The 26,630-nt window shown below is 41.9% G+C and overlaps 2 protein-coding genes across 15 annotated transcripts in view; one reads left to right on the top strand and one right to left on the bottom strand.

Moving 5' to 3' along the window:
• Triml1 (tripartite motif family-like 1) overlaps nucleotides 1-12,115 on the bottom strand; it is a 50,689-nt gene extending 38,574 nt beyond the window's left edge. For 8 of the 9 annotated variants that reach the window (XM_017312810.1, XM_017312809.1, XM_017312804.1 and 5 more), the window contains exon 1: nucleotides 11,818-12,012. The gene's annotated coding sequence lies outside the window, so the exon portion shown is untranslated. The other variant, XM_017312805.2, reaches the window with a different exon arrangement.
• Nucleotides 12,084-25,505, top strand: Triml2 (tripartite motif family-like 2). 6 transcript variants are annotated; one of them, XM_017312926.2, is made up of 9 exons: nucleotides 12,084-12,233; nucleotides 14,023-14,057; nucleotides 14,743-14,986; nucleotides 15,324-15,419; nucleotides 16,900-17,079; nucleotides 19,192-19,332; nucleotides 21,690-21,712; nucleotides 21,890-21,990; nucleotides 24,824-25,505. In XM_017312926.2, the coding sequence occupies exons 3-9, from the start codon at nucleotides 14,801-14,803 to the stop codon at nucleotides 25,369-25,371; spliced, it is 1,275 nt and encodes a 424-aa protein (XP_017168415.1). In that variant the 5' UTR covers nucleotides 12,084-12,233; nucleotides 14,023-14,057; nucleotides 14,743-14,800; the 3' UTR covers nucleotides 25,372-25,505. The 6 variants fall into 6 exon arrangements, 5 of the variants coding, with proteins under 5 accessions (XP_017168415.1, XP_030099563.1, NP_001153884.1 ...); NM_001160412.2 differs by lacking the exon at nucleotides 14,023-14,057 and adding an exon at nucleotides 13,963-13,978 and having other exon boundaries at nucleotides 12,157-12,233; XR_001778460.2 differs by lacking the exon at nucleotides 14,023-14,057 and having other exon boundaries at nucleotides 21,150-21,712; nucleotides 24,824-25,025.
• The last annotated feature ends 1,125 nt before the right edge of the window (nucleotides 25,506-26,630 follow it).

A 26,630-nucleotide genomic window follows, 5' to 3' on the forward strand; every position in this document is an offset into this window, starting at 1 on the left:
CCAAAAGGAGGAATGGAGAAGAGGAACTATTTTCTGTTAAGAATTCTCTAAACTTGCTGCATGTGGTGTAGTCCCAGCACTTATGAGGCAAAGGCAGGCAAATCTTTGAGAGCAAGGCCAGTGTGGTTTAGACAGTGAGTCCAGAACAGCTAGGGCTACATAAAGAAGCCCTGTCACAATAAATCAATCAATCAATCAATCAATCAAACAAACAAACAAACAAACAGAAAAAAAAAGACTTACTAAACTAAGACTAACAGCTAGGGCTACACAAGGAAACCCTGTCACAATAAATAAATAAATAAATAAATAAATAAATAAATAAATAAATAAATAAATAAATAAATAAATAAATAAATCAGAAAAAAAAAAAAAAGACTGACTAAACTGAGACTAACTCTGTCTAATAGTAGACACTATTCCAGGATTGTTAACTTCCCTGGGGTGGTTTACAGTCTAAGGATGATTAGAAAGGACAAGCGCTTTCTTGGTAAAGCTAAGCAATCTTTTTCTTCACGATGGATAGATCCCTGTGTGGGGAACCAGTCTTATCTCACTGTGTCAATTGATTTGGAGTGTAGAGGTAACAGAGCCAAGTGGGACAGGGAAGAAGTGAGTGGATGAATACCTTTCATCCTCCAACTTGGGAGGTGGGAACAGAAGAATCAAGAATTTAAGTTTATTCTTGTCTACACAGCCTGTTTAGAGGCAGCCTCGAAACTAAGGATATATGGACATGAGAAAAACCCATACTGACAGATTATTTTGTTCTGGTGCGGAGATTCTTTAATGATAGGCATGCACTGTACTAACTGAGCCACATCCTTAACCCCACAATGACACATACGATGATTCTGTCCCTATGGGAACTTAGAAATTAACCTCTGGACTGTATTATTGGGAGGGGGGCAGTTGTGGGAGAGAAGCATGGGTTAGAAACAGGAATCTGTAAGGTGCCTTCAAGTAGTCAGAATAGTTTTCTCTGGCTGAGACTCAGAATTTGCTCAAGCATTTGGCAAACAACACTTGCTACAACGAGGTATGCTACTTACTATTCAGGAACTATGTTGCTATACAACCGTATCAGAGACAGCTCACTAGCTCACTTGCCAAGTTTGACATGAAGACACTGCATCTTATTGCCTGGGAACCCACAAGCTACTCCAGCCAGGAAAGCAGGTTGGCTAAGCAGAACTTCATCTATCGTTGCTTTTCTTCAAGCCCGATCCCCAAGTCCCATCCCAAGCTCTGTATCCAACAGTTGTTGTCGGCCACTTTCTCCCTCACTCTATCTAAAATCTCTCACACAGAATTTCCCCTCCTAAATTCTCCCCCACCCCCCACTCCTTGCTTTATTCCAACGTAAAGCCACAGCAGGTATTTCTTGGGAGGCGAAAGGTTACTCCAGCAAGGGAAGCCACTAAGCTAACTGAACACCTGCATCTCTTGCTCTGTCCATTCCCCCAGTCTCAGCCCCAGCTCTGTAGCAGACGCCATGCAATGGCCTCTTCTTACTTTTTGCCTCCATTCCCAGGAAACAAAGCAAATCCTGCAGGAACACTCGGCTTCCCTCCCTCCTGTGGACCCCCTCAGGCCACCCTCACTCCTAGCCATTACTAAGCTCTCAATACCTAGATATATAATGTACCCAGAATACTCAATGGCTCCCCCTTTCAGGATCCCAGAAGAGTTTTGGACCAGACAACACACAGCCACCACACTCTCCTAAGAACCACAGATAGAAACAGAAACCAAGGCGCAAAACCCAAGAAAGATAAATCCAGATATCAGCACCTAGAATCTCTCCAAACTCAGATGCTGAGATGCCAGTGTAAAAACACAATCAATAACAACCAGATCAATATGGCTCCACAAGAATCCAACGATCCTACCACAGTAGGCCCTGAGTATTACACCATAGCTGAAACACATACACACACGCACCCTTAAAATAGCCTTTTTGAATATGACTGAGGTCCTTAGAGAGGAAATGAATAAATCCCTTAGAGAAATCTGTGAAAACACAAACAGTGGAAGGAAATCAATAAAATAATTTCAAGACCAGAAATTGGAAATAGAATCAATAATGAAAACCCAGACCAGGGGAAATCTGGAAATGAAAATTTTAGGCTCTCAAGCAGGAACTTTAGAGGCAAGCCTCACCAACACAATATAAGAGGTTGAAGGGAGAATCTCAGGAATTGAAGACACATTCGAAGAAATGGATACATAGGTCAAGGAAACTGTTAAATCTAAAACTTCTCCTGCCCTGGAATACCTGGGAAATCTGGGACACTATGAAAAGATCAAACCTAAGACTAATAGAAATAGAGGGAAGAGAAAAAAACACAGGTCAAAGGCACAGAAAACATTTTCAACAAAACCAGAGCAGAAAATATCCTTGACCTAAAGAAGAAAATATTTATCAAGGTACAAGAAGCGTACAGAACACCAAATACATTGGACCATAAAAGAAAGTCACTACACACTATCTGACCACCACAATTAAAACTGGCTATCAATAACAATAGAAATAAACAGAAATCTTACAAATTCATGGAAACAGAACAACTCTCTACTTAATGAAGTTAAGAGAGAATGAAAGAGAAGGAATGAAATAAAAGACTTTCTGGAATTGAAAAGAAATGAATACCCAACTACTGCAAACTTGTAGGACGCAATGAAGGCTGATCTAAGATGCAAGATCATAGCACTAATTGGTACCTACAGTTAAAAACATGACAAGATCTCATACTAATAACAATACTCCTGACAACTTTAGAACAAAAGGAATAAATCACACCCAAAAGGAATAAATACTAAAAAAACAAAATAAGTATTGAAACTCAAGGCTAAAATCAATAAAATAGAAACAAACAGAAAATAAAGCAAAGAGCCAATGAAAGAAAGAGTTGGTTCTTTGAGAAAATAAGTAAGATTAGCAAACCTTGCCAGGCGTGGTGGCGCACGCCTTTAATCCCAGCACTCAGGAGGCAGAGGCAGGCTGATTTCTGAGTTCGAGGCCAACCTGGTCTACAAAGTAAGTTCCAGGCAGCCAGGGCTGCACAGAGAAACCCTGTCTCGAAAAAAAAAAGATTGGCAAACCTTACCCAAATAGACTAAAGTCTAGAGAGATGTCCAAACTAACAAAATTAGAAATGAGAGGCAGAACATAACAAGTACCAGGGAAACCCAGAGAATCCTAAGGACATCCTTTCAAAATCTATACTCCACTAAATTGAAAAATCTTTAAAAAAAATACTTTTCTCAATATATAACTCTTGTTAAAGCTAAATCAAGATCAGGTAAGCAGTTTGTCTGTCTGTCTGTCTGTTTGTTTTTCAAGACAGGGTTTTTCTGCCTATGCAGCCATAGCCATCCTGGAGCTCACTCTGTAGACATGGCTGGCCTAGATCTAAAAGATCTCCCTGCCTCTACCTCACAAGTTCTGAGAATAGAGAACTGTGCCACCACCACCCAGCTTTAGATAAGCAACTTAAAGAGACCTATAACCCTTAATGAAATAGATGCAGTCATTAAAAATCTCCCAACCAAAAATAGCCCAGAACAAGATCGTTTTAACATGGAATTCAACCAGATTTTAAAAAAAGTTAATGTCAGTGCTCCTTCAAGTATTCCACAAAATAGAAACATAAGGCACTTTGCCCAATTCATTATGTAAGGCCACAGTTGCCCTGATGTCCAAATCACAAAAAGACACAAAAAAGTACAAGAATTACAGACAAATTTCCCTTGTGAACATATACACAAAATTTCTCCCAAAAAAAAACTTGCAAACTGAATCCAAGAATTCACCAAAACGATCATCCACCATTATCAAGTAAACTTCATCCCAAACATGTAGGGATGGTTCAGCATAGACAAATTGATAAATATAATCCACCATATAAACAAACTGAAAGGAAAAAAAAACTATATGATCATTTCATTCGTTGCTGAAAAAGCCTTTGATAAAATCCAATACCCCTTCGTGATAAATGTCTTGGAGAGATCAAGGATACAGAGAAATACCTAAACATAATAAAGCCAATTTATAGCAAGCCCATAGCCAATCAACATCAATTTAAATGGAGAGAAGCTCAAAGCAATTCACTAAAATCAGGAACATGACAAGGTTATCCATTCTATCCATACCTTTTCATTATATTTCTTGACTTCTTAGCTAGAGCAATAAGAAAACTGAATGAGATCAGTTTGGAAAAGAATTGGAAAAGAAGAATTGGAAAAGAAGAAGTCAAAGTATCTTTATTTGCAGATGATATGATAGTATATATAACTGACCCCACCCCAAAAAAAATTCCCCTGTGAAAATTCTACAATTGATAAAAACTTTGAGCAATATCAGCAGATACAAAATTAACTCACAAAAATCAGTAGCCCTCCTATACACAAATGACAAATTGACTGAGAAAGAAATCAGGGAAACAACACTTTTTGACAACAGACTCAAATAATATAATGTCTTGAAGTAAGTCTAACCAAGCAAGTGAAAGACTTGTAAGATTAAAACTTTAAGACATGGAAGAAAGAAATCAAAGAAGATATAAAAGATAAAATGATCTGTTGTGCTCGTGGATTGCTGAGATTTATATAGTAAAAGTAGCCATCCTACCAAAAGCAATCTTCAAATTCAATGCAATCCCAACATATTTCTTCACAGATCTTGAAAGGACAATTTTCAGCTTCATAAGGAAAGGCACACACACACACACACACACACACACACACACACACACACACACACACACATGGATATCTAAAATAATCCTGAAAAATAAAAGAACTGCTGGAGGTATCACCATCTCTAATTTCAAGCTATACTGCAAAGCTATAGTAACAAAAGCAGCATGGTATTGGTACAACAACAGGGATGCTGGTCCATGCAATTGAATTGAAATCCCAGACATAAGCTCACACACTTATGGACACTTGGTTTTTGATAAAGCATTCAGAAATACACACTGAAATAAGAAAGGATCTTCAACAAATGGTGCTGGTAAACCAGACAGCTACATGTAGAAGAGACATTTCCTCAACCATGTTTGTTGCTGCTCTATTCAAAACAACCAGAAACTGGAAACAACCTAGATGTTCCTGAACGGAAGAAGGGGAAAAGAAAATGTGGAACATCTACAGAATAGAGTATTACTCAGCCCTTAAGAAAAACTAAAATCATGAAATTTACAGGTAAATGGGTAGAACACGAAAAAAAAATCAACTTCAGTAATATTATCTTAGACCAGAAAAAAAGAAATATGATGTATATTGGCGTATATGTGGATATTAGTTGAGCTAAAATGGTGTCCTGCCTGCAAGAAATGCTAGTGCAATGGTGGCACAAAACTTGTAGGAGTAGCCAACTGTCCTAGGCAGGCTTTGTATTCCTGCACAAAACATCATGATCAAGAAGCAAGTTAGGGAGGAAAGTGTTTATCCAACTTACACTTCCACATCACTGTTCCTCACCAAAGGAAGTCGGGTCTAGAACTCAAACAGGGCAGGAACTTAGGGGTAGGAGCTGATGTAGAGGCCATGGAGGGGTGCTGCTTAGTGGATTGCTTCCCCTGGCTTACTCAGCTTGCTTTCTTATAGAACCCAGGACTACCAGCCAGCCCAGGTAGTGCCCTCCCCCCTTGATCACTAATTGAAAAAATTCCTTACAGTTGGATCTCATGGAGGCATTTCCTCAAGGGAAAATGTGATAAGTCCCGCTTGTGTCAAGTTGCCACACAAAACCAGCCAGTACACCAACCAACACCTGATTTGACTTAAAACCCACTCCATGAGATGGGACCCACATTCAGTACTGCTTGGGTGACCAAGAGGTTAAGACTAGATAGCCCAATGACCTCAAGTAAAACCAAATACTGTTGTTCTGGAAAGAAAGGAAGAAAGAAAGAAAGAAAGAAAGAAAGAAAGAAAGAAAGAAAGAAAGAAAGAAAGAAAGAAAGAAAGAAAGAAAGAAAGAAAGAAAGAAAGAAAGAAAGAAAGAAAGAAAGAAAGAAAGAAAGAAAGAAAGAAAGAAAGAAAGAAAGAAAGAGGGAGAGGGAGGGAGGGAGGAAGGAAGGAAGGAAGGAAGGAAGGAAGGAAGGAAGGAAGGAAGGAAAGAAGGAAGGAAGGAAGGAAGGAAAAGCCACTACCAACAAGAACAGCAATAAGCTGATTCCTAAGATTATTCTGCTAGTATTCTGCTTTATTCATAGATCAGTGCCTTGTCCAGTCACCATCAGTAAAGTGCCCCTCTGCAGCAGAGGAAAACACAGAGACCCACAGCCAGAAGTGATGTCAAGAATGGGAGACCTTGTCCCATATGAACTCGCAGAGGCAGCATGCACAGGCCCTGCACAGCTTCGTACTTCCTCCTCTGCATATACATTATGGTTTCCAGCTTAGCGTTTTTTGTGGGATTCTTGAGTTTACAAACAAGTGGATTTCTGACTCTCTGGCCCTCTCTTGGGCTCTTGTCCTCCTCCTCCCCCCACCATGCATTATTTTTGCTGTTGTTGTTTTAGCTTATTTTATTATTATCCCTTAGAAGCCTGCTTGTTTATTAATGAGAAATGGAGAGAAAATGGATCTGAATGGGAAGGAAGGAGAGGAGGAACTGGAAGGAATAGAGGGAGGTCAAGCCATAATCAGGATGTTATGCCCAGATCCCAAGGTCCTACAGACCACCAGGAGTCCAACTGGTATGCAAAAGTGAGAGTCTTTATTCAAGCTCAAGCTCGGACCCTCCAACCTCTCTAGCATTGTGGATGGTGTGGAAGGTGCTGGCTGGTAGAAGCCTTGCCTATTATCATGGTTCACGGCCAGGTCAGAGACTTCCCATCTTGGTAGTTACATGATTGATTGACATTTGTTTGGTGTGCTTCTACTGGCTAGTAATGATTTCAGCTTGGAATGAACAATGGCTGCTAGCTTAATTAATCTACTTTAAGTCATTAGGTATTTTCCCCTTAAGAACTGATTGGTTGTTGCTATGGGTATAGTAGCTATATGCTCTGGGAAATTGTGATTGTTACCAAATGGTTCCTGGAACAAGTTGGGTTTTTTTTTTTTTCGGTAGCTGAATTCATTCAAAGGGCAAGTTAATCAAAAAATGGAATCTGAAAGCAAAATGGAGTTTGTAATGTTAAGCTGGGCCCTTCATTGATATTTTATGTGAGGGGGGATCTATTTTCAATAAATGGAAAAACAAAACCTCTGCACCTTATCTCAGTGTGGTGGTGGTGCACACCTTTAATCCCATCACTCGGGAGAGGCAGAGGCAGGCAGATCTCTATGAGTTTGAGGTCAGCTTGGTCTACATAGCAAGTTCAAGGTCAGCAAATGGTACATAGATCCTGTCAAAACACAAAACAAATCCACCCACCCAGACAAACAAAATCTTTTCTTGAGAGTATAAAAGGGACAGAATTATTTTTAAGTTTTAGAATCTGAAAAATCTAAGTTGAGGCTGATATCCTTGTACAAAGCCGAGTCTTAGAAAGCAGGCACTTGTCAGGCTAGTTTAGGGCAGCAGATTAGGGTGGAGTTTCGTTTTGTTTCGAGACAGGCTTTCACTCTGTAGCCTTAATAAGGCCTAAATTGGCCTTAAACTCCGAGTCTCCTATGCTGAGATTTTAGGTGTGTCCCGCCACACCCGATCTCTGTCATCTTTCATGATCATGAATGTCCTATTACTAACAAAGAATCAGTAGCTCCCATCTAATTCATACCCAACTAAACCCAACAAATAGCTGGGTAAGTCTTACTATCCATCATTCTTATCATCATAGTATTTTCGATCTTGATGCTCTTTTTATCCTGGCAAACTTTGACTTTTATCACAGTCCCGACAGCTAACTAGCACTGATAAAATCATTATTGCCGTGTCCCCCTTTCTAACACTCACCTTACCATTTTAACAAGAATACAAAAAAAAAAATCCTTTCTCACTCGAGTGAGAGTTTCATGGTCACTTGGGCAGAGAGAGCCCCCTCCCCCCTAAGCTGAGCAGTGTGAAATTCAGACAAGGAATTAAGGATGTTAAAGAAAAGCCTTTGTTCACGCTACTTCAGAATAATACGCAGGCTAATATCATGTTAGATTTACCTTGTTGTGATTGGAGAGAAGACAGTACCTAACTCTGATTTTGTTGTCGTTTGTCTCCTGACCACCTTTGCTTATTTTTTTTCATGCAATGAGGACAGTTTAAAGAACAATACTGAATTTTCCATTTTCAGTAACCCTGACCTTCATAAATCACCCCAGCTACATTCAATTCTCTGAGACTAGCACCCAGATTTTGTTCAACAAAATGAGAAAAACCTTATTTTTTTTTTCAAGAAAAACCATCTACTCAAACTGACTGTTGCTGATATAATACCAGTTAGTTAAGCAGTTTCGGGAAACTTTGTTTTCTCCAAATCCAGGAGTTTTGACAATCCCTTCTGACAATGCGGTCAGTTGTCTTTCCACGTGTGTGCTTCGGGGTCCTGAGGCCTGCTGCAGTAACCAGCTGGCCCTAGGCATTAACTGCAGCACTTGGAAGATCCAATCAGAAGGATCAGGAGTTCCAGACCAGCCTCAGCAGCATTGCAAACTCAAGGCCAGCCTGGGATATATGAGACCTCCTTCAAATTCAAGACCACAGGAAACCTGCCTCAAAACAAATAAGCAAACAAACAAAGTATAAGCAAAATAAATGTGGCAAGTATAAATGAGCACCCACTGACTTCAAAGGCAACTGTCATGGCTGTTCTTGGTTGTCAACTTGACTACATCTCAAATTAACTGATCCATACCTTCTGCTGGAAGCCTACATAAGGGCCTGGAGGAAGGCAGCTTTTGCCCTTTGTCTGCTCTGACCTTGCTAACAAGTCCATTCCTTTACTGGCATTAGTGCCTACTTCTTTAGAATTCCAGCATACACTCAAGACCAGGTGGAATGTTCAGCCTCCAGGACTGAACAACTACCGGATTCTTAGACCTTCCATTCATAGGCAGCCATTGTTGGAGTACGTGGACCAAACCCTGAAAGTCAGGCAAATAAATCCCCTTTTCACTTAGAGAGGGATTCATTCTATAAGTTTTGTTACTCTAGAGCAGCAGTTCTCAACCTGTTAGGGGTTGGAGGTAGGGGATTAAATGACCCTTTCACAGGGGTCATCTAAGATCATCAGAAGACACAGATATTCAGAATGGCTAAGATCAAAAATGCAGGTGACAGCAGATGCTGGTGAGAATGTGGAGAAAGAGGAGCACTCCTCCATTGATGGTGGGACCGCAAGCTGGTACAACCACTCTGGAAATCAATTATGTGGTTCCTCAGAAAATTAGAAATAGTTCTACTTAAAGACCCAGCTATACCACTCCTGGGCATATACCCAAAAGATGGCCCAACATATAACAAGGACACATGCTACGCTATGTTTATAGCAGCCTTATTTATAGTAGCCAGGAGCTGGAAAGAACCCAGATGTCTCTCAAAAACGGATACAGAAAATGTGGTACATTTACACAGTGGAGTACTACTCAGCTATTAAAAAACAATGATTTCATGACATTCACAGGCAAATGGATGGAACTAGAAAATATCATCCTGAGTGAGGTAACTCAGTCACAAAAGAACACACATGGTATGTACTCACTGACAAGTGGATAGTAACCCCAAAGCTCAGAATACCCACAATACAATTCACAGACCACCTGAAGCTCAAGAAGAAAGACCAAAGTGTGGATGCTTCAATCCTACATAGAAAGGGGAGCAAAATAATCACCGGAAGTAGAGGGAGGGAGGGACCTTTGAGGGAGAGAAGAGGGAGAGTGTAAAAAGGGAAGCAGGATCAGGTATGGGGAGGGACAGAAGAGAAGTACAGAAGGCCAGGAAATTGAATAGAAATATCCATTGGACTGAGCTGGGGAACCCCAGTGGAAGAGGTAGGGGAAGGGCTGAAGGAGCTGAAAGGTAAGTGGACCTCTGAATTCAAGACCAGACTTGTCTATACAGCATGTTCCAGACCAGCCACAGCTAGACAGTGAGAACTTGTTCCAAAAAGCAAGCGACTTTGGAGGCCACAAGGGGGCACCGGTTCCCTTGAACTGGAGTAACAGGCAGTGGTCCGCAGCCTAACTTGAATTACTGTGAATTTAACTCTGGTCCTTTGCAAGAGCCTTAAGCACTGGTCAATCTTTCTTGTCCCTACTTCTAATGAACAGGACAAACTTAGAGAAAACAAGACAGCTAGAAGCCAGTCCTTCCTTTCAGAGCATGGTGCTGTCTGTACACATGAAATTTTCAGCACTATGGAATCTGAGGCAGGAGTGCCACAAGTTTAAACTCAGCTTTCTATATATAGCAAAAGGCTGGTGACACAGGCCTTTAATCCCAGCACTTGGGAGGCAGAGGCAGGTGGATTTCTGAGTTCAAGGCCAGCCTGGTCTACAAAGTGAGTTCCAGGAGAGCCAGGACTATACAGAGAAACCCTGTCTTGTTGAAACTCTCTCTCTCTCTCTCTCTCTCTCTCTCTCTCTCTCTCTCTCTCTCTCTCACACACACACACACACACACACACACACACACACAAGGCTGTCTCAAAACCCAAAAAGGGGGCAGGTCAAAATCTCACACATGTTTTTTGCCCCAAGGCTTAGAAGAAAAGAGATTGGGTATATTTTTAAAAAGAAAATCCTCTCCAGACTAAAGAAATAGGGAAAAAAAAAAAAGAAGAAGGTGGTTTATCTGAGAAAGCAAGCGTGAGGAATTCAGTTTAGGGAGAAGGTACAGAGAATCTCTCCAGACAGGAGAGCCACGGTGCTAGATGCCTAGTGCTGAATCTGATCTGGAAGATCAGGAGAGCCAGGTAGGAGGATTTGCTGGTTGTCATGCCAACTGCTTAAAAAAAAATAAAATTAGATTTAAAACCCTCTCTCCTTTGCTTAGCAAGGATTGGCGCATGACATAATCCCTGTCAGAGACAGGACTGTAAGATTAGGGAACTAGAGAGATTTTCCTCTTCACTGGGCCCGCCCCTTCCTCCCCCACACCCCCTCCTGAGACAAAGTCCTTAGGCAGGCGGTTATCTCCCTGCAAAGCAGTGACCCTTCCCTGAAGCAAACATTCTGGAGAACCAAGTGAGTCATTCTTCTCTAGTGAAAAAGCATTAGCAGTTAAAGATAAGAGGCTGAGGCTGAGGAAAACAAGACAGATCCTGCAAAGTAGTCTCATGGTCTGCATTCCTATTAATGATCACCACACATAGGGCACAACATCTTAAAAGTACCTTTCTCTTTTGTTTTATAGTTTTTAAATTTGCTTTTAATTACCTTAAGGAATTAAAAAAATACATTTTGCTTTAGTTGGCCCCCTTCCTCTCCCTCCATCTCCCTGGGGGACTCCTCCATTAAACCCTTCCATCTCTGCTGTTCCATTTTCCTCTTTCACACCCCATCCCAATGTATGCTCTCTCTTCTCTCTCTCTCTCTCTCTCTCTCTCTCTCTCTCTCTCTCTCTCTCTCTCTCTCTCTCTCTCTCTCTCTCTCTCCCCCCCCCCCGTGTCTGTCTGTCTGTCTGTCTGTCTGTCTGTCTGTCTGTCTGTCTGTCTTTTATAAATCAGGCTGGTCTCGAACTCAATCCACAGACATCCTCCTGCCTCTGCTGTCCCCCTCCCACCATGCTAGGACTAAAGGCATGCACTGCTACACACAGCTTTTTACTATTATTATTATTATATAAAATTCGAGGATGAATGGATAGATTAGTAGTGGTTTATCTGTTTTCAGAATCTCTGTGATCCAAGCTGGGTAGGAACTCACCTCTTATCCTGGGTCCACTTCAAATTTGCAGCAATCCTCCTGACTCAGCCTTTCCAATTCAGGGACTATCAGCAATGTGCTATCCAATCTGTCTGGGCCTGAGATCACACCCAAGGTCTGTGTTTTACCGAAGAGTTTTCAGCCAAGGTCAGTGTTTTACTGAAGAGTTTTCAGACAACTGTTTAGAAATGTAAATTAACCTACCTAGGAGGTGGGGCCAGGAAACAGATTCAAAAGTATCTGAAGCCACTTCTGCTGCTTCCGGACCAATCCGGACCAATCCGGTAATAAAGGTCGAAATGGCCGGTTTATGTGACGCTTTGTGAGACCCGGAACTGACCTTCGTACTGAAGTCTCTGGTCTCCACTGGCTGTGGCTTTCCCTGAAGGAAATCCTTAAGATTTCTGGAAAGGAAGGTGAGTTTTCCCGCTTTGCATCATCATTTCCGTAATCATACTTTTTGTTTGTTTGTTTGTTTGTTTTCCAACGACTAAGTTTTTTAAACATTTATTTTGTGTGCGCATGTGGGGGGTGGGGTGGGGGTTGCGGGGAGACCTGGCTTGGTGGTCAGGCTTAAGGAAGTCATCGGTTTGGTTCTCTCCGTCCAACCCGGAGGGCCTGAGGATTCTGCCTTCGGGCTTGGCAGAAGCGGCCTTCACACACCATCAAGGCGGGCCAACTTTTTATTTAAAAAATAAATTAGTTGATTTATGTATGGGAGCGTTGTTCTGCAAGCATACCTGGTGCCCTCGGAGGCTAGAGGAGGGTGTTGGGTCCACCACGAACTGGAGCCACAGATGGCTGAGTCGACTTGGGGGGACACTAGACTTGAACCTCCACAAGTAGCCCAGACTGGGGATGTTTCTGGGACACCATTAAAATACTTAAACTTTTTAATGAGACTGGGCCTCGCTTTGGACTGCTGTTAGCTGTTGAACTCACAGCCTTAGCTTCCCAAGTGCTGGAGTTACAAGCCGGTTGTGAACTATCCTGCCTGATCAAATTCAACAACTTAATTTTGGTATCCTTGGAAGCTTGATGGATGGTTGATTGATGGATGGTAGTGGTCCCTAGATGAGAGACTTGGGGGGTGGGCAGTAAAAGAATAAAAGAACGCCTGAGAAAGGCAAGACAAAAGGTAAATGATACATTCAGGAAAGCAAGCCCAGGGAGGCGGGAATTTCCTGGGGTTTTTTGGTTTTGGTTTTGATTTTTTTGAGTCAGGGTTTCTCTGTGCATCCCTGACTGTCTTCAACCCTCGCTGTAGATCAGGCTGACCTCAAACTCTAAGAGATATGCCTGGCTCTGCCTCTCTGCTGCCTCCTTAATGCTAGGACTAAAGGCACACACAATCTGGCCTGAATTTCTTGGTTTTGTTTTTTATTAAAAACTAATATTTGACCTGTCCTTTTGATTTGCTTTAACCTTTTGCTGACTGATAGAAGTCTTCCCCTCCAAAACAAAAACAAACAAACAAACAAAAACCCAAGAAAAAGACAAACAAATGACAACAAAAATACTGTTTTTAAGGATGGCTGGAGAGATGGCTCAGCGGTTAAGAGCACTGACTACTCTTCTGGAGGTCCTGAATTCAAATCCCAGCAACCACATGGTGGCTCACAACCATCTGTAATGAAATCGAATGCCCTCTTCTGGTGTGTCTGAAAACAGCTACAGTGTACTTACATATAGTAAATAAATAAATCTTAAAAAAAAAAAAAGATGGATATGGGGGCACACTTAATCCAAGTACTGGGGAGACAGGCTGGAAGATCTCTGAGTTCTAAGCCAGCTTGGTCTACATAGCAAGTTCAAGGACCTAGGGAAACCCTCTCTCACAAAAAAAGATATAAAGATGGTATATATATATATGATGGGGTCAGAAATCCGTCTGCCTTGGGTGCTTTTCAAAACACCAATAAAAACATAAAATCTTCCACTTTAAGATTTGTGTAGCTGAATGTGGCAGTAAGCACATTTTAATCCTAGCACTCAGGATGCAGAGTTGCATAGTGAGATCCTATCTAAAAACAAAATAAGATATCTAAGTATAATATTTTTTAAAAGAAATCTATGTATATTTTTTAGTTGTTCGAAACAGGGTTGCCCTCAAACTCATAGATATCTGCCTACCTCTGCTTCCAGGGCGCTGGGATACCAAGTATGTACCATGTCACTTTGCAATATTTATTTTGCTCTTTGCAGGTATGTGGCTTAGGGAGGGGGTAGCCATGATGCAGGTATGTGGCTTAGGGGAAGGGTAGCCATGATGCAGGAATGTGGCTTAGGGGGAGAGGGTAGCCATGATGCAGGAATGTGGCTTGGGGGAGGGTAGCCATGATGCAGATATATGTACCTAAGTGTAGGCACCCAAAGAAGTAAAAAATTTTGGATGCCCCAAAGCTGGAGTTAGTACTGGCTTTTGTGAACTCCACATCTCTATAAGAGCAGTACACATTCTTAACCTCTAAGTCATCTCTCTTGACCAACGATATATTCTTTAAAATATATATGTAACCAAAATATTATACTTAAATATTGTAAGAAATATATTGTGTCTTAAACATTAATTCAAAAAGTAAAAGGATGGTCCCACCTATAATCCCATCTCCAGAGGGACTGAAGGAGGAGAGGAAGGAAGAGAGGTTGGTACACTGTAGTATTCACATTTTGCCTTCTGTTGACTTGTAGAGAAATGTGCTCTTCTGCTGTTGCTTACAGTTAGTCTGTAAAGCTATTGCTGAGCTATCAGAAGGCTTAATCTTGTCTGGCCGGGGATACTGCTGTGACTCTGTCTCCATCCTCACTCAGCCCAGGACTACTGAAAAGCTAGTTGGATTCTACTGCACTGTAGCTCCTGAGGGTACCAAGTGGGCCTGCTTCAGATCACAATGTTGCCTCTGCTTATCTCTTGTTCATCGGCAGGGAAGAAGTCCACATCGGAAACAAGCAGTCGAGTGTTCATCTGGTGCCACTGACTAGAATGTCCCAAGCGCCCAAGCCCCAGTTACCTGGCAACACAGAGGATCCAAACTGCGGGACACACCCGGAGCCATCGCAGTTCTTCAGTGATGATGACCAAGTCATAGTTTGCAGCAAATGTTTCCAGTCTCCAGAGCACAAGCAGCATGGGGCATACGGTATCCAAGAAGCTGCTGAGTATTACAGGGTAAGCTTTAAGGAAAATCTGCAGGAGTCTGAGTGACTTCTGGATGACTGATTGACTGATGACACAGATGTAGTGGTTCTCCAAAAATGATACCTGGGTGTTGATTTAAGAAATACCACAAGCCAGGTGGTGGTGGCACAGATCTTTAATCCCAGCACTCTGGAGGCAGGGCCAGGCGAATCTCCAAGTTTGAGGCCATCCCGGTCTACAGATCAAGTTCTGGGACTGCCAGGGTTGGTTTCACAGAGAAACTCAGTTTTGGGTGAGCTGAGATAGGGAACCCTCCTATTCTCACACAGCGAACAAACCTGCAACCCTGTGATCTGTTTGTCTGTAGACGTTACTCCAGGAAACCCTGGTTACATTGAGGGAGAAGCGTGATGCAGCTACGAGCTTACTGGCCGAAGAGCGAGAGAGAATGGTGACAATTCAGGTGATGGCTTATCCTGATGGGGGGAACCTGCCATTGAGATAGCAAAGCAGCTTACTTGATGCATTTTGGATGTCTACTAATGGAAATGATAACATGGCTATTGCCATAACACAAACCTGAATAAATATCCAATAAGAGATATCCAAGGGTTAATAACTGGTTTTATTAAATGGTGTGTAATAAGTAAAAAATATGAAAAAAAAAAGAGATAGCAAATCAAGAGAAAGTATTTTCAAGGGAAAGAAGCTAAGTACTTTTAAGATTTGTTTTTATCCTTATCCTATTTAAAGATATATTTTAAGGTTAATTTACAAATAGGTGTGAGCACATACATTTGATGCCAAAGGAGAATAGGAGTAAGATTTAGATCCGCTAGAGATGGAGTGGTGAGCTTTGTGAGCCACTTGATACTGGGGACGTGATGCCTGGTCCTCTGCAAGGACAGCATGGGCTCTTTAAGCACTGAACCAGCTCTCTATCCCAGAAAGTTGTATTTCTTGATAAGGAACTCTTCAAAAAAAAACAAAAAGAAAGAAATTTAATTTTAAAATTGACCCAAGAGACAATTTTGCAGAAATGCAGATATAAATATCTTGTAGCATGTTAGAAATAAATCTTCCTATTTTCTTTTTTAGTTTAATTTTTTTGTTTTGTTTTCTTCATATGATTTAAACAAAAAATTAGCAGTGACACATGCCTGTAGCTCCCAACATTGGGAAGGTAAAGCTTGAACTTACATAATGATTTCCAGCATACCCTGAGGTGAACTGGCAGGACATGTCTCAAGAGGACAGCTGTAACAAAAAGAAAAAAAAAACACAAACACAAACACATGCACACACACTAGAGGACCTTGGGCAGAGATGATGTGTCTCAGTTGGTAGAGTGCTTGCTAGCATGCATTGAAAGCCCATTGTTTGGTCCCCAGCAAAACCAGGCATGGTGGGAATACTTGTAATCCCATTGCTAGAGAAGGGTAGGCAGGAGGATCAGAAAGATGTTCACCGCCATCCTCAGTTACAAGCAAGCTCGAGGCCAGACTTTATCCCACAAAGAACCAAACAAAATGTTTTTGCTTAGGGCTTTGCTCATGGAAGGGAAAGCTCCCAGTGTTTTTAGCCGTAGGTCATAGGTTCCTTAGCTTGTTTGGTTTTGAACACCAGGCTTTCAAGTAGCTCACACGGGTCTCAAACGCACCACTCCCCTGCCTCAGCCTCAGCTGCCCTAAGATTATAGCATCACACCTGAGCTGCTTCGTCAGCTTTATGAAGTCAGTGAGCATACCTTCATCCACAAAGTTGAGTTTATGATTTTGTTGATATCTTGGTAACTCTTCCCTGGATTCCCCTCTGTCCTTCAGAGATAGGGCTTTGCTTTCTTCCCTCGGGTTTCATGTCTCTTTGTGGTTAAACAGAGGTGCACAACTGTTGTCAGTTTATCCTGTTTAACCTGAAATCTGTACCCTCTGAATCCGAGGAAGGAAGAAGAGCAGAGGTTTAAAGAGATGATCGAGGCTGAGTATAAGATGCGATTCCAGTTACTGACTGAAGAGGAGGAACTGGCAGCCTACAAAGTTGACCTGAACTTAAATGGACCTAATCCAGACCAGCTGATGAAGTGTGGCACTGAGCTCATGCAGAAGTCCCAAGAAATGCTACAGGTGAGAGGCTATTCTGGATGGAGAATAGCTAAGCAGAGTATCCACCCCCAAATAAATTAACCAGTGACAGGGAGCAGTAGGGGACACCTTTAATCCCAACACTTGAGAGGCAGAGGCAGGTGAATCTCTCTGAGTTTGAGGCCAACTACGGAGTGAGTTCCAGGACAGTCAAGGCTACACAGAGAAACCCTGTCTGGAAAAAAACACAAATCAAAAAAAGTTTATCCAGTGACAACTATGTGTGTAGAGTGGACAAGTGTACTTACTTGCAGTTCTTTCATAAGATACTGTTTGAACACTCATATAAATAGAGAAGCAAGGAAGGAAAGAGGCCCATACATTTATTTGTATATATTCATTATCTCATATTACAGTGTTAGTATACCTAAAACCATGGAAAGACACATGGCTAAGACAGCATTAATATTGTTTCCATGCAGAGCCACGTTGAGAGAATTAACCTCAGAAGACTCCCAGGGATTTTATTAATGGTCTAGTAGTTACTAGCTTTTGGGTAGCCTTGGGCCCCTGTGGCTCAGTGTCTAACCTCATTTCTTTAGCTGTGAAATGGAAATAACAATGGCCTCTGGTTCATAACGTTGCTGTGAGGCTTGACTGAGATCATCTACAGAGGGCCCCTAGACAGTGCCTTGTACATTTTCAGCAGTCTACAAATAGCAGGCACCATTATTACAGTTGGGATCTTTAATAGCAACGGGAGATTAAATGTAAACTATAGCCTTCTATAAGAGGCTTGCAGAATTGGCTGCAGCTGTACTATGGCGTGCTACTTGTCATGAGGGCTAGCTGGCATGACTGTGCGTCAGTGAGGAACTCTCCAACACAGAAGTGATTTCCCAAATGAGAAGAAAAAAATAAAACCTCTAGTATTGGGTTTTCTTTTTCCTAATTGATGCAACCATAATCAGGTAGAATACATTTAGAAAGATAAAAAGGAAAACCAGTTATCAATGGCCTCATTATTTAAGCATCTCTGCTAATTATTGATTAAAGTATCAATTTTTAAATTTGTTTTTAAGTAGGCAGCCAGGCATGCTGATACATGCCTGTAATCCTAGCACCCTGAAGGCAGAAGCAGGTTAATCTATGAGTTCAAGGCCAGTCTGTACTACATAGTGAGTTATAGAACAGCCAGGGCTATGCAAAGAAATGCTGTCTTTTAAAAAACAAAACAATACAAAACCAAAAGAAAGTGTTTTTGAGATAGTCTCACTACTTAGCTCCAGTTGGCCTCAAACTTGCTTTGTAGACAGGTTGGCCTTGAACTGACAAAGACGCCTGCCTCTGTCCCCTAGGGCTGGAATTAAAGGGATACCACGCCCTAAGTGATAATTTTAATTCATGATGAAACATTCAAGTTTGGAACAAAATGTCACACCAGAAAGTGCGTGGCGTGTTTTGGGTGCCATGTTTGTTAATCTGAGTAAAGAGATTTCATGGACAAATGCCTACCTAACTTTGCTATATTAAACAGTAAGCGTAAAATTGCATTTCTTTGTTTATTTAGAAAGGAAATCTCCCTCTGTGGTCACTGCTAGCCTGAACTCATGATCTTCCTGCATCTTTTCTCCACATCTCAAATTCGGGCGTTACAGTTTTGTGCTGGACCACCTGGCCTCAGGTTTCTATTGAAAGGCATTCTGCTCCACGGAGAAGCGGGGCGTTACCTGATTATGTCCTCTCCTAAGACATTCAGCAATTCAGGTTTCCTGGCCAAGGTTCAATCAGTAAATAAAAGGGCATAGTGATGTCTTTAATCCCAGCACTTGGGAGGCAGAGGCAGGTGGATTTCTGAGTTCGAGGCCAGCCTGGTCTACTGAGTGAGTTCCAGGACAGCCAGGGCTACACAGAGAAACCCTGTCTCGAAAAACCAAAAACCAAAAACCAAAACAAAACAAAAACCTATCAGTTGTTAAGAGTACTATCTACTCTTCCAGAGGACCTGGGTTCAATTCCTAGCACCCACAACATAGCTGACAAGTGTCTGACTCCAACTCCAGGGTATTTGACACCCTCACAGACATACATGTAGGCAAAACACCAGTTCACATAAAAAAAAGGTACAGAGTTCATGAGGAGATGCATCTGCAGAGACTTAGTCACCTGGGGAGAGAGAACATGGAAAAACTGAAGGCGAGTGAAGTCCGGCTTGGTGAGCACCTGCGCAGCCTCCAGACGATGATCACGGACCTCGAGAAGAACTGTGGGGAATCTGCCGTTGCACTGCTCCAGGTAAGCCTGAGGAAAGCCATTCCTCAACAGCATTTGAGGACTGCAGAGTGAAGAGACTCATTAAGGGTCCCTTCCTGAATGCCGGGTCCAGTGATCTTCAAGCCAGTGTGAAAGCTAAGCAGCCATTGTCGCCCTGCTAAAAGCACTATGAATACTGTCGATGGTCTGTAAATCAGTACAGACGTAGGGGAAGCATTGAGCTTCCTCAATGCCCACTTTGGGCATATGTCTGAAGAAAACTAATGTGCCAAAGAAACTTTTACAGTAGTAGGAACAGGTAAAGATATGTGATTCATATAACTCATATATAAGATGTTGCTTATTCGTGAAAAAGACAAAGTTATAATTATAATTAAATTTTATGTAATATATATTAAATAATATGTAATTATATATGGCATATAATATATTATAATTTAGATGAAATTTGGGATCCTTATGTTAATTGTTGGCATAATAAGCCAAGCATAGAAAGAAAAGTAGAAGATTTGAATTCCTACGTAGAACTTAAATTGATGTCATAGAAGCTGACAGACTGATGATTAACAAAGACTGGGGAAAACTGGAAAGGGTGATGGCAGGGGAGGTTGACTGGTCCATACTGAATTAGAGGTCAAAGCATAGAGAGATCAGTGACAGGTATAATAAGCCCTGGAGTTTTTCTATACATGGGCATAACAACCTGAAAATGATAATATACTGTATTTCTTCTTATTCAAAATGAGTCCTTGAATGCTAGGGGATTTCTATGAGTTCAAGCCATTCTGATCTACATAGCCAGTTTCAGTCCAGCAAAGCTACATATAGTAAGACCTTGTCTCAAAAAATAAGACACAGTTCTGATATGTTTTGATCATGTTGAAGGCCCTCAAACTCTTAAGACAGCTGTTTCTCCTTCATCCAGCAGCTTAGCAGTTTCTAATAATCCCATGACTGGGATTGAGATTGTATTCCCAACTAACCTCTCCATGCTAGGACTTAGTGTAACTTAGGTTTACACATGTCTATGCATGCTGTCACAACTGCTGGGAGTCCATGTGTGCAGCTGGCCTGATGTGTCCAGATGTTTCCCTGTAGCCATCCATGGCCTCTGTATCTTACATTTTTTCTCCTTTTCCAAATGATCCCTGAGGGGTGTGTGTGTGTGTGTGTGTGTGTGTGTGCGTGCGTGTGTGTGTGCGTGTGTGTGTGTGCGCGCGCGCGCGCATTTGTGTGTGTAAGTGCATGCATGATCTAGGTATCTTTCTAAATGTTAAAAACATAGGACTTAGATCAATTTTACTATAAGACAGATAACAGATATTTGAGGAGCTTAGTCAGGTTTTCTCTGATTGAAGCAGAGGTGAATCTCCCACAGTGCACCCACACATCATGATCCCCACAGTGTATCCTGGCGGGGTGTAGAGCTGTTTGATCAAGTGATTCATCACCTGAAAACAATTATCTCAGCATGTTTGAGAGCCAGACATAGTGACTCATGCTTGTGATACCAGTACTTGTGAGGATGAGGCAGAGGGATTGCTGTGAGTTGCAGGCTAGCTAGGGCTACATATATAGCTAGGGCTATATACCTTGTCTCTAAAACAACAAAGGAAAACAGGCTCAAATTGAGATGTGCCTCTCTAGGGAAATCAGTTAAAGAGTTTTACAGCCATCCATGGAATGAATACTCTATGAAAAGAATGAAATACAGGCACTGATATTGTCTTGAAAATAGCTCGTTGCATGGGCATGGAGTAATTAGCACAACTGCTTTCTGTTCAGATTTTAGAAAAGAATTGATATGTGAGTATGTGTGTGCTTATTAACATTCACAGATGCTGACAAAAGACAAAAATCCTCCACAAAGTAATGAGCTGGATCCTGAAAATGGGGGCAGGTTGTACATTGTCTGCTGTCGTCTGAATGTTCACATAGGTTCCATACATTGGGATCATCTTCCGGGGCAGCAGGATTAGAGATGGAATCTTTAGGAGGTGACTGGCCAGCAGAGTGGCACTCTCCTATAGGGACTGTAAGTGACCTTATGAAAAAAGCCTCAGGAGATAACCCCTGAAGAAATAGTTCAGCTCTGGAGCCCTGCCTATTTCCAGACAACATGAGCAGGTGTGGCCCAGTTATGCTCCTGCCTGACCTGGATCCAGATGCCCTCTTGGCCTAGTGGCCGGGGCTCCATCTGCTCTGCGCACGTCTTTCTCCCTCAGTAACAGAAAGGAAATACATGGGTACTGTTTAAGAGGAGACAGGGAGAGAAGAGGGTGAGAAAGTGTTATACTTTTTAGTGTCTTTGACATCATGACTTATAAATGCTTTGGTTTAAATACCCAGTAGTAATCTTGTCTCTTCCCCCCCCTTAGAATGCAAAGTGCTATTTAAAAAGGTGAGTTTCTAGAAATAATTGGATGAAACATGGGACCAATGTCTGGGACACATGAGAGATGGGAATGCTGGGTAAAATAAGGTTATATCTATGGATAAAAGTTAATTCCAGTGAATATCCGGGACTGATACTGTCCTTTTTTGTTTGTTTGATTGTTTGTTTGTTTGTTTGTTTTAGGAATGAGTCTATACTGCTTCAGAGCCTAGAGCCAGCTCAGATAACAGACCTGAGTTTCTGCCTGATAATCGAAACGAGCCGTGTTCTACTGAGGCTCCAAAGTAAGTGGGCCTAAACATGAATACAGTATACCCAAATTATGTGTGGAAATCACATGGCCATCCCAGCATCCACAAACATCTGCTCATGTTCATTTTCAAGCTGTCTAGATACTGTAGGCACTTCTATGGTATGAGGCAAGGCTTGAACGCCCAGCCTGTGTATGTGCTAAGCACCTAGTCTACTACTGAGCAGCAGTGTGGATGTGTTTTCGGTTTACATTTCCTCAGGCACATGACGTCAAGTTACATTAGAGTCTGTCGAGTAATTCCTTTATCTAGTGTTCCTCATCATTAAATTTGTAGTTTATTTTAAATAATGCCCAGTTGGTTAGAAGGGAGTTTCTTTTATCTAATGTTCTTTTTTTTTTTTTTTTTTTGGTTTTTGGAGACAGGGTTTTTCTGTGTATCCCTGGCTGTCCTGGAACTCACTCTATAGACCAGGCTGGCCTCAAACTCAGAAATGTGCCTGCCTCTGCCTCCCAGGTGCTGGGATTAAAGGCGTGCAACACCTCTGCCTGGCTTATCTAATGTTCTTGATGGGTTTGTTTTTTTTTTAGTTTCCCCCCAGCACTTGTTTTCTATTTGTGAATGTATATTTACGGGTTTGCTTTGTTTTGTTTTGTTTGTTTTTGATCACAGGTTCTCTGTGTAGCCCTGACTCTTCTGGAACTCATATTGTAGGGCAGGATAGCCACTAACTCAGAGATCCTTCCAACCACCTCTACCTTCCAAGTGCTGGGATTGAAAGTGTGTGCCATCATGCCGGAAATTTTTTTTTTACCTTTTTTTTTTCCAAGATAGAGATTCTCTGTGTGTCTCTGACTGTCCTGGAACTCACTATGTTGACCAGGCTCCCCTAGAACTCACAGAGGGCTCCCTCCCAAGGGCTGTGATCAAAGGTGGGAACCACCACTGCCCCAGCTAGAGTTTCTTTGTTCTTGAGATAGTATTTGTAGGAATGCTGAGGTTGGGGGTGGAGATGGTGCCCCACTCCCTACCCCCACCCCCAACTCCCCACACAGAGGACATTTTATACTGTTTTTGCTAGTCCTCTTTACGTATTAAGAACCTGTGAAAACTTGCAATTTAAACTGAGCACTGTGACTTTAATAAGGTCAAAACAGGCTGCCAGTCCAGGGGCTGAAGTTAATTTAACTTAACTGAAGGTAAGAAATCGAACTTAAAGAACCTTGTGCTGGTTGCCTTTCTGTTGCTGTAATGAAACACTGTGCATGACCAAGGCAACTTATAGAAGAAAGAGGTTATTTGGGACTTACAGTTTCAGAGGGTTAGAATTCATGATGGCTGAGCCTGGTGGGTGAGGCAGGGGGATCAGGCACAAGGATGCTGAAACAGCAGCTGAGAGCTCATATCTACAACCTCAGGCATGGAGCAGAGAACAGGGAGGGAATGGCAGGATGCTTTTGAGACTTTACATCCCGGCTCCAGTGATACACATCCTAATTCTTTCCCCAAAGTTTCCTTCAACTGGGGACCAAGTGTTCAAACCTCAGAGGACCTCAGTGTTCAAACCGCCTGTGCGGACCCTTTCTCAAACCACCACTATGATGTTTTGTTTATGCATGGGCCAGGGAATCAGACTATGAGGAGGTGTGGTCTTGTTAGAGTAGGTGTGTCACTGTGGGTGTGGGCTTTAAGATCCTAGTCCTAGCTACCTGGAAGTCAGACTTCCACTAGCAGCCTTCACGTGAAAATGTAGAACTCTCAGCTCTGCCTGCACCATGCCTGCCTGAATACTGCCATGTTCCCACCTTGATAATGGACTGAACTTCTGAACCTGTACGCCAGTCCCAATTAAATGAATTAAATGTTGTCCTTTATAAGATTTGCCAGTTGGTTAGAAGGGAGTTTCTTTTATCTAATGTTTTTTTTTGGGGGGGGGCGGTCATGGTGTCTGTTCACAACAGTAAAACTCTAAGACAACCACAGACCTACTACTGGTTGTGACATTAGCAATAAACGTTCTGAATTAGTCTAATGAAAAAGTTGTGGATACTACTAACTAAGAAACTCAAATGGAAAGGGGTCAGGTTGAAATCCCATTTGTGGTTTACTATGTTTCAAATTCCCTTATGATTTCTAACTAGTGTTGGTATTTTTATTTAGGGACTGGGTCATCATCATTCAGAAGGGATTTAAAACTGAGGCTAGGTGATGTCACATGTGGGAGGAAATGCAACCAGTCAAAAAGGCGTGTGTTTCAGGAGCCTGGGAAAATCACCATATTTACTGGAAAAAGGGAGAGTAAGAATCACTTTCCCACAGTTATAAAGAATTACCTTGTATGTCATGATCTGAACTTGATTTTCAGGAGTTCCCTAGAGGTCCTAGCCTCTCTGGTATGTTTCTGGTATGTTTAATACTAAGAGATTATACCACACACAGCAAGCTGCTTTTTAAGATGTGACTAGCATGAAAAACCCCTCCATTGTCTTGTTTTCTGCAAGGACCTGTGTTTCATTTACAAAACATCTTTAGGCGATGCTACTTGGATCAGAAGTGACATCTGCATGTGACTGATTAGCACAATTTTACGGACCTTGGTTTGAAGAAACCTTATGCCCTTATGCTTTTACCATTTATTTGTAATTTTTCTTCCTCCCCACACAACAGGCTGCTTCATGATGATACCAGTATCATTTTTCTTCCATGGTGTCCATCCAGCAATGTAAAGCTTTGCATTGCTTTTCCGGACTTCTCCTAAGTTGCTTCTGCCGAGTGTTGCTTGTGGCAAAGCTGCTCCGTTTTAGAAACCATAGCTCGGGCACAGGTTTGCTGAACTCTAAAGTTAATTAAAGTTCTCTTCGTGCAGGACATATTACTTTGGACCCAGGCACAGCTCACCCCTCCCTAGTCTTATCCGAAGACCTGAGAAGTGTGGGATTCCGAGAGACACCAAAGACTGGGCCTGGCACTACAAGGAGATTGGATTTCAGCGCTTCTGTGTTGGGTGCAGAGAGCTTCACCACGGGGAGGCATTATTGGGAGGTGGCTGTGGGACAGGCAACCCAATGGCAGGTGGGCATATGTGACTGTACAGAGAGAAAGGACAACATTCCCGGGGCTTCTGGAGATAAAGTCTTGCTCATGGGGTCCATGATGGGGACCGATTGTACCCTCTGGGTCTTTCCCCCTTTAAGAAAGGTCTGTCTGAGAAACCAAATGTACAAAGTTGGAGTCTTCCTAGACTGTGAATGTGGGCAAGTATCCTTCTACAATGTGACAGAGCAGTCCCTCATTTACAGTTTCTCTGACCTTACCTTCCGAGGAGCGATTAAACCAATATTTTCTCTTTGTATTCCAAATGGAGACATGAGTTCAGACTCTCTCACTGTCTGTCTTCCTCAGACTCATCCCTGAAATGCTGCTGATAGCTCTTCATCTTCCTGTGTGTGGAACCCAAGATCAAAAGAGACACAAAAATAAGATCCAGACTTTGTGAACACCACTTATGTAATTAATCTAATATAATCCAATAAAGCCATTAGACTTAATGTGGCTCTCTGCATGTGTTCAGTAGAAGGAGCTCTGTTTAAGTTCAGTGATGATGGGACTCAGGGGATCAAGGCACTTACAGACAATGCAGATAGCCTGAGTTCAATTCCTGGACCTCACAGGAGAGAGAAAGAACAGACTTCTGAAAGTTTTCCTCTGACATTCACATGCATAATGTGGCAAGTGGCTATTGTTCCACTAAAACAATAAAGTACAATAGAAAACAAGGCAATAATGAAGGGTTGTAACATTGAATATAATACACACACACATTCACATATATACATGAGATGTATCATATATTTGCTCAATATATATTTGTGTGTGTGTGTGTGTGTGTGTGTGTGTGTGTCATACCTATACATCACATACATGGTCAGTATACATAATACGTGTGTGTATATATATGTGATGTATATGATCGGAAAGTTAGAATATATGAATACATTCTTGTTTCGAAAGACCTAGAATTTGGGCTGCAGATGCATTTTTAAGAACACTTGTGTGATTACATCTAGTCAGCAATGAAAGCTGGGTGATTGCTATGTGTAGTGCTCTTGTGCACAGTGTGGAAGCATCACCTGCCAATTCAAAGCAGATGGCCTGTTAGCAAAAGGCAGGAAGTAGCAGATGCAAGTTCCAGCAGAGAGATTGGAACTCTGGGAAAGAGGGAAGCACAGGATTCTGCAGCCGGACTCAGGAAGGTCATGTGAAACTGAGGAGTGGTGACCAGCCATGTGACAGGCATAGGACAGTTTAAACGGGTGATGTAAGTTACAAGGTAGTCAGGGAAACGAGCCTAATTTTCTGAGCTAGGCATTTATTCACAAGTACACCTCTGGGTCATTTGGGATCTGGGCACAGGTGGGAAAGCCCACAATGACATGTGTCTCTCAAAGCGTTTTGAGTGGGTCCTCTTGTTACTCTTGCTACTAAGATGGAAGCATCCAGTCACTGAACCTGGGCATCTGAGCTTGTATTGGTTATTCTACAAAGAGAAGGGTCTTATGATTTCCCTAAATATTTTATCTGAGTAATGAACTGTCAGAGAAAATGTTAATATTTATGTTTTTCAAGTACTTGCTACTTCCTTCTGACAAAGATTGTATTTTTTATTTATTTTA

The sequence above is a fragment of the Mus musculus genome, chromosome 8, assembly GCF_000001635.26.
Source record: "Mus musculus strain C57BL/6J chromosome 8, GRCm38.p6 C57BL/6J".
Taxonomy (NCBI): Eukaryota; Metazoa; Chordata; class Mammalia; order Rodentia; family Muridae; genus Mus; species Mus musculus.

Bases quoted from the DNA above. Each gene is read 5' to 3' on its own strand.
- Triml2 (XM_017312926.2), top strand. From the start codon at position 14,801: ATGTCCCAAGCGCCCAAGCCCCAGTTACCTGGCAACACAGAGGATCCA. The intron at 19,333-21,689 runs GTAAGCCTGAGG...CCCCCCCCTTAG, and splicing joins CTGCCGTTGCACTGCTCCAG to AATGCAAAGTGCTATTTAAA. The intron at 21,713-21,889 runs GTGAGTTTCTAG...TGTTTGTTTTAG, and splicing joins GCAAAGTGCTATTTAAAAAG to GAATGAGTCTATACTGCTTC.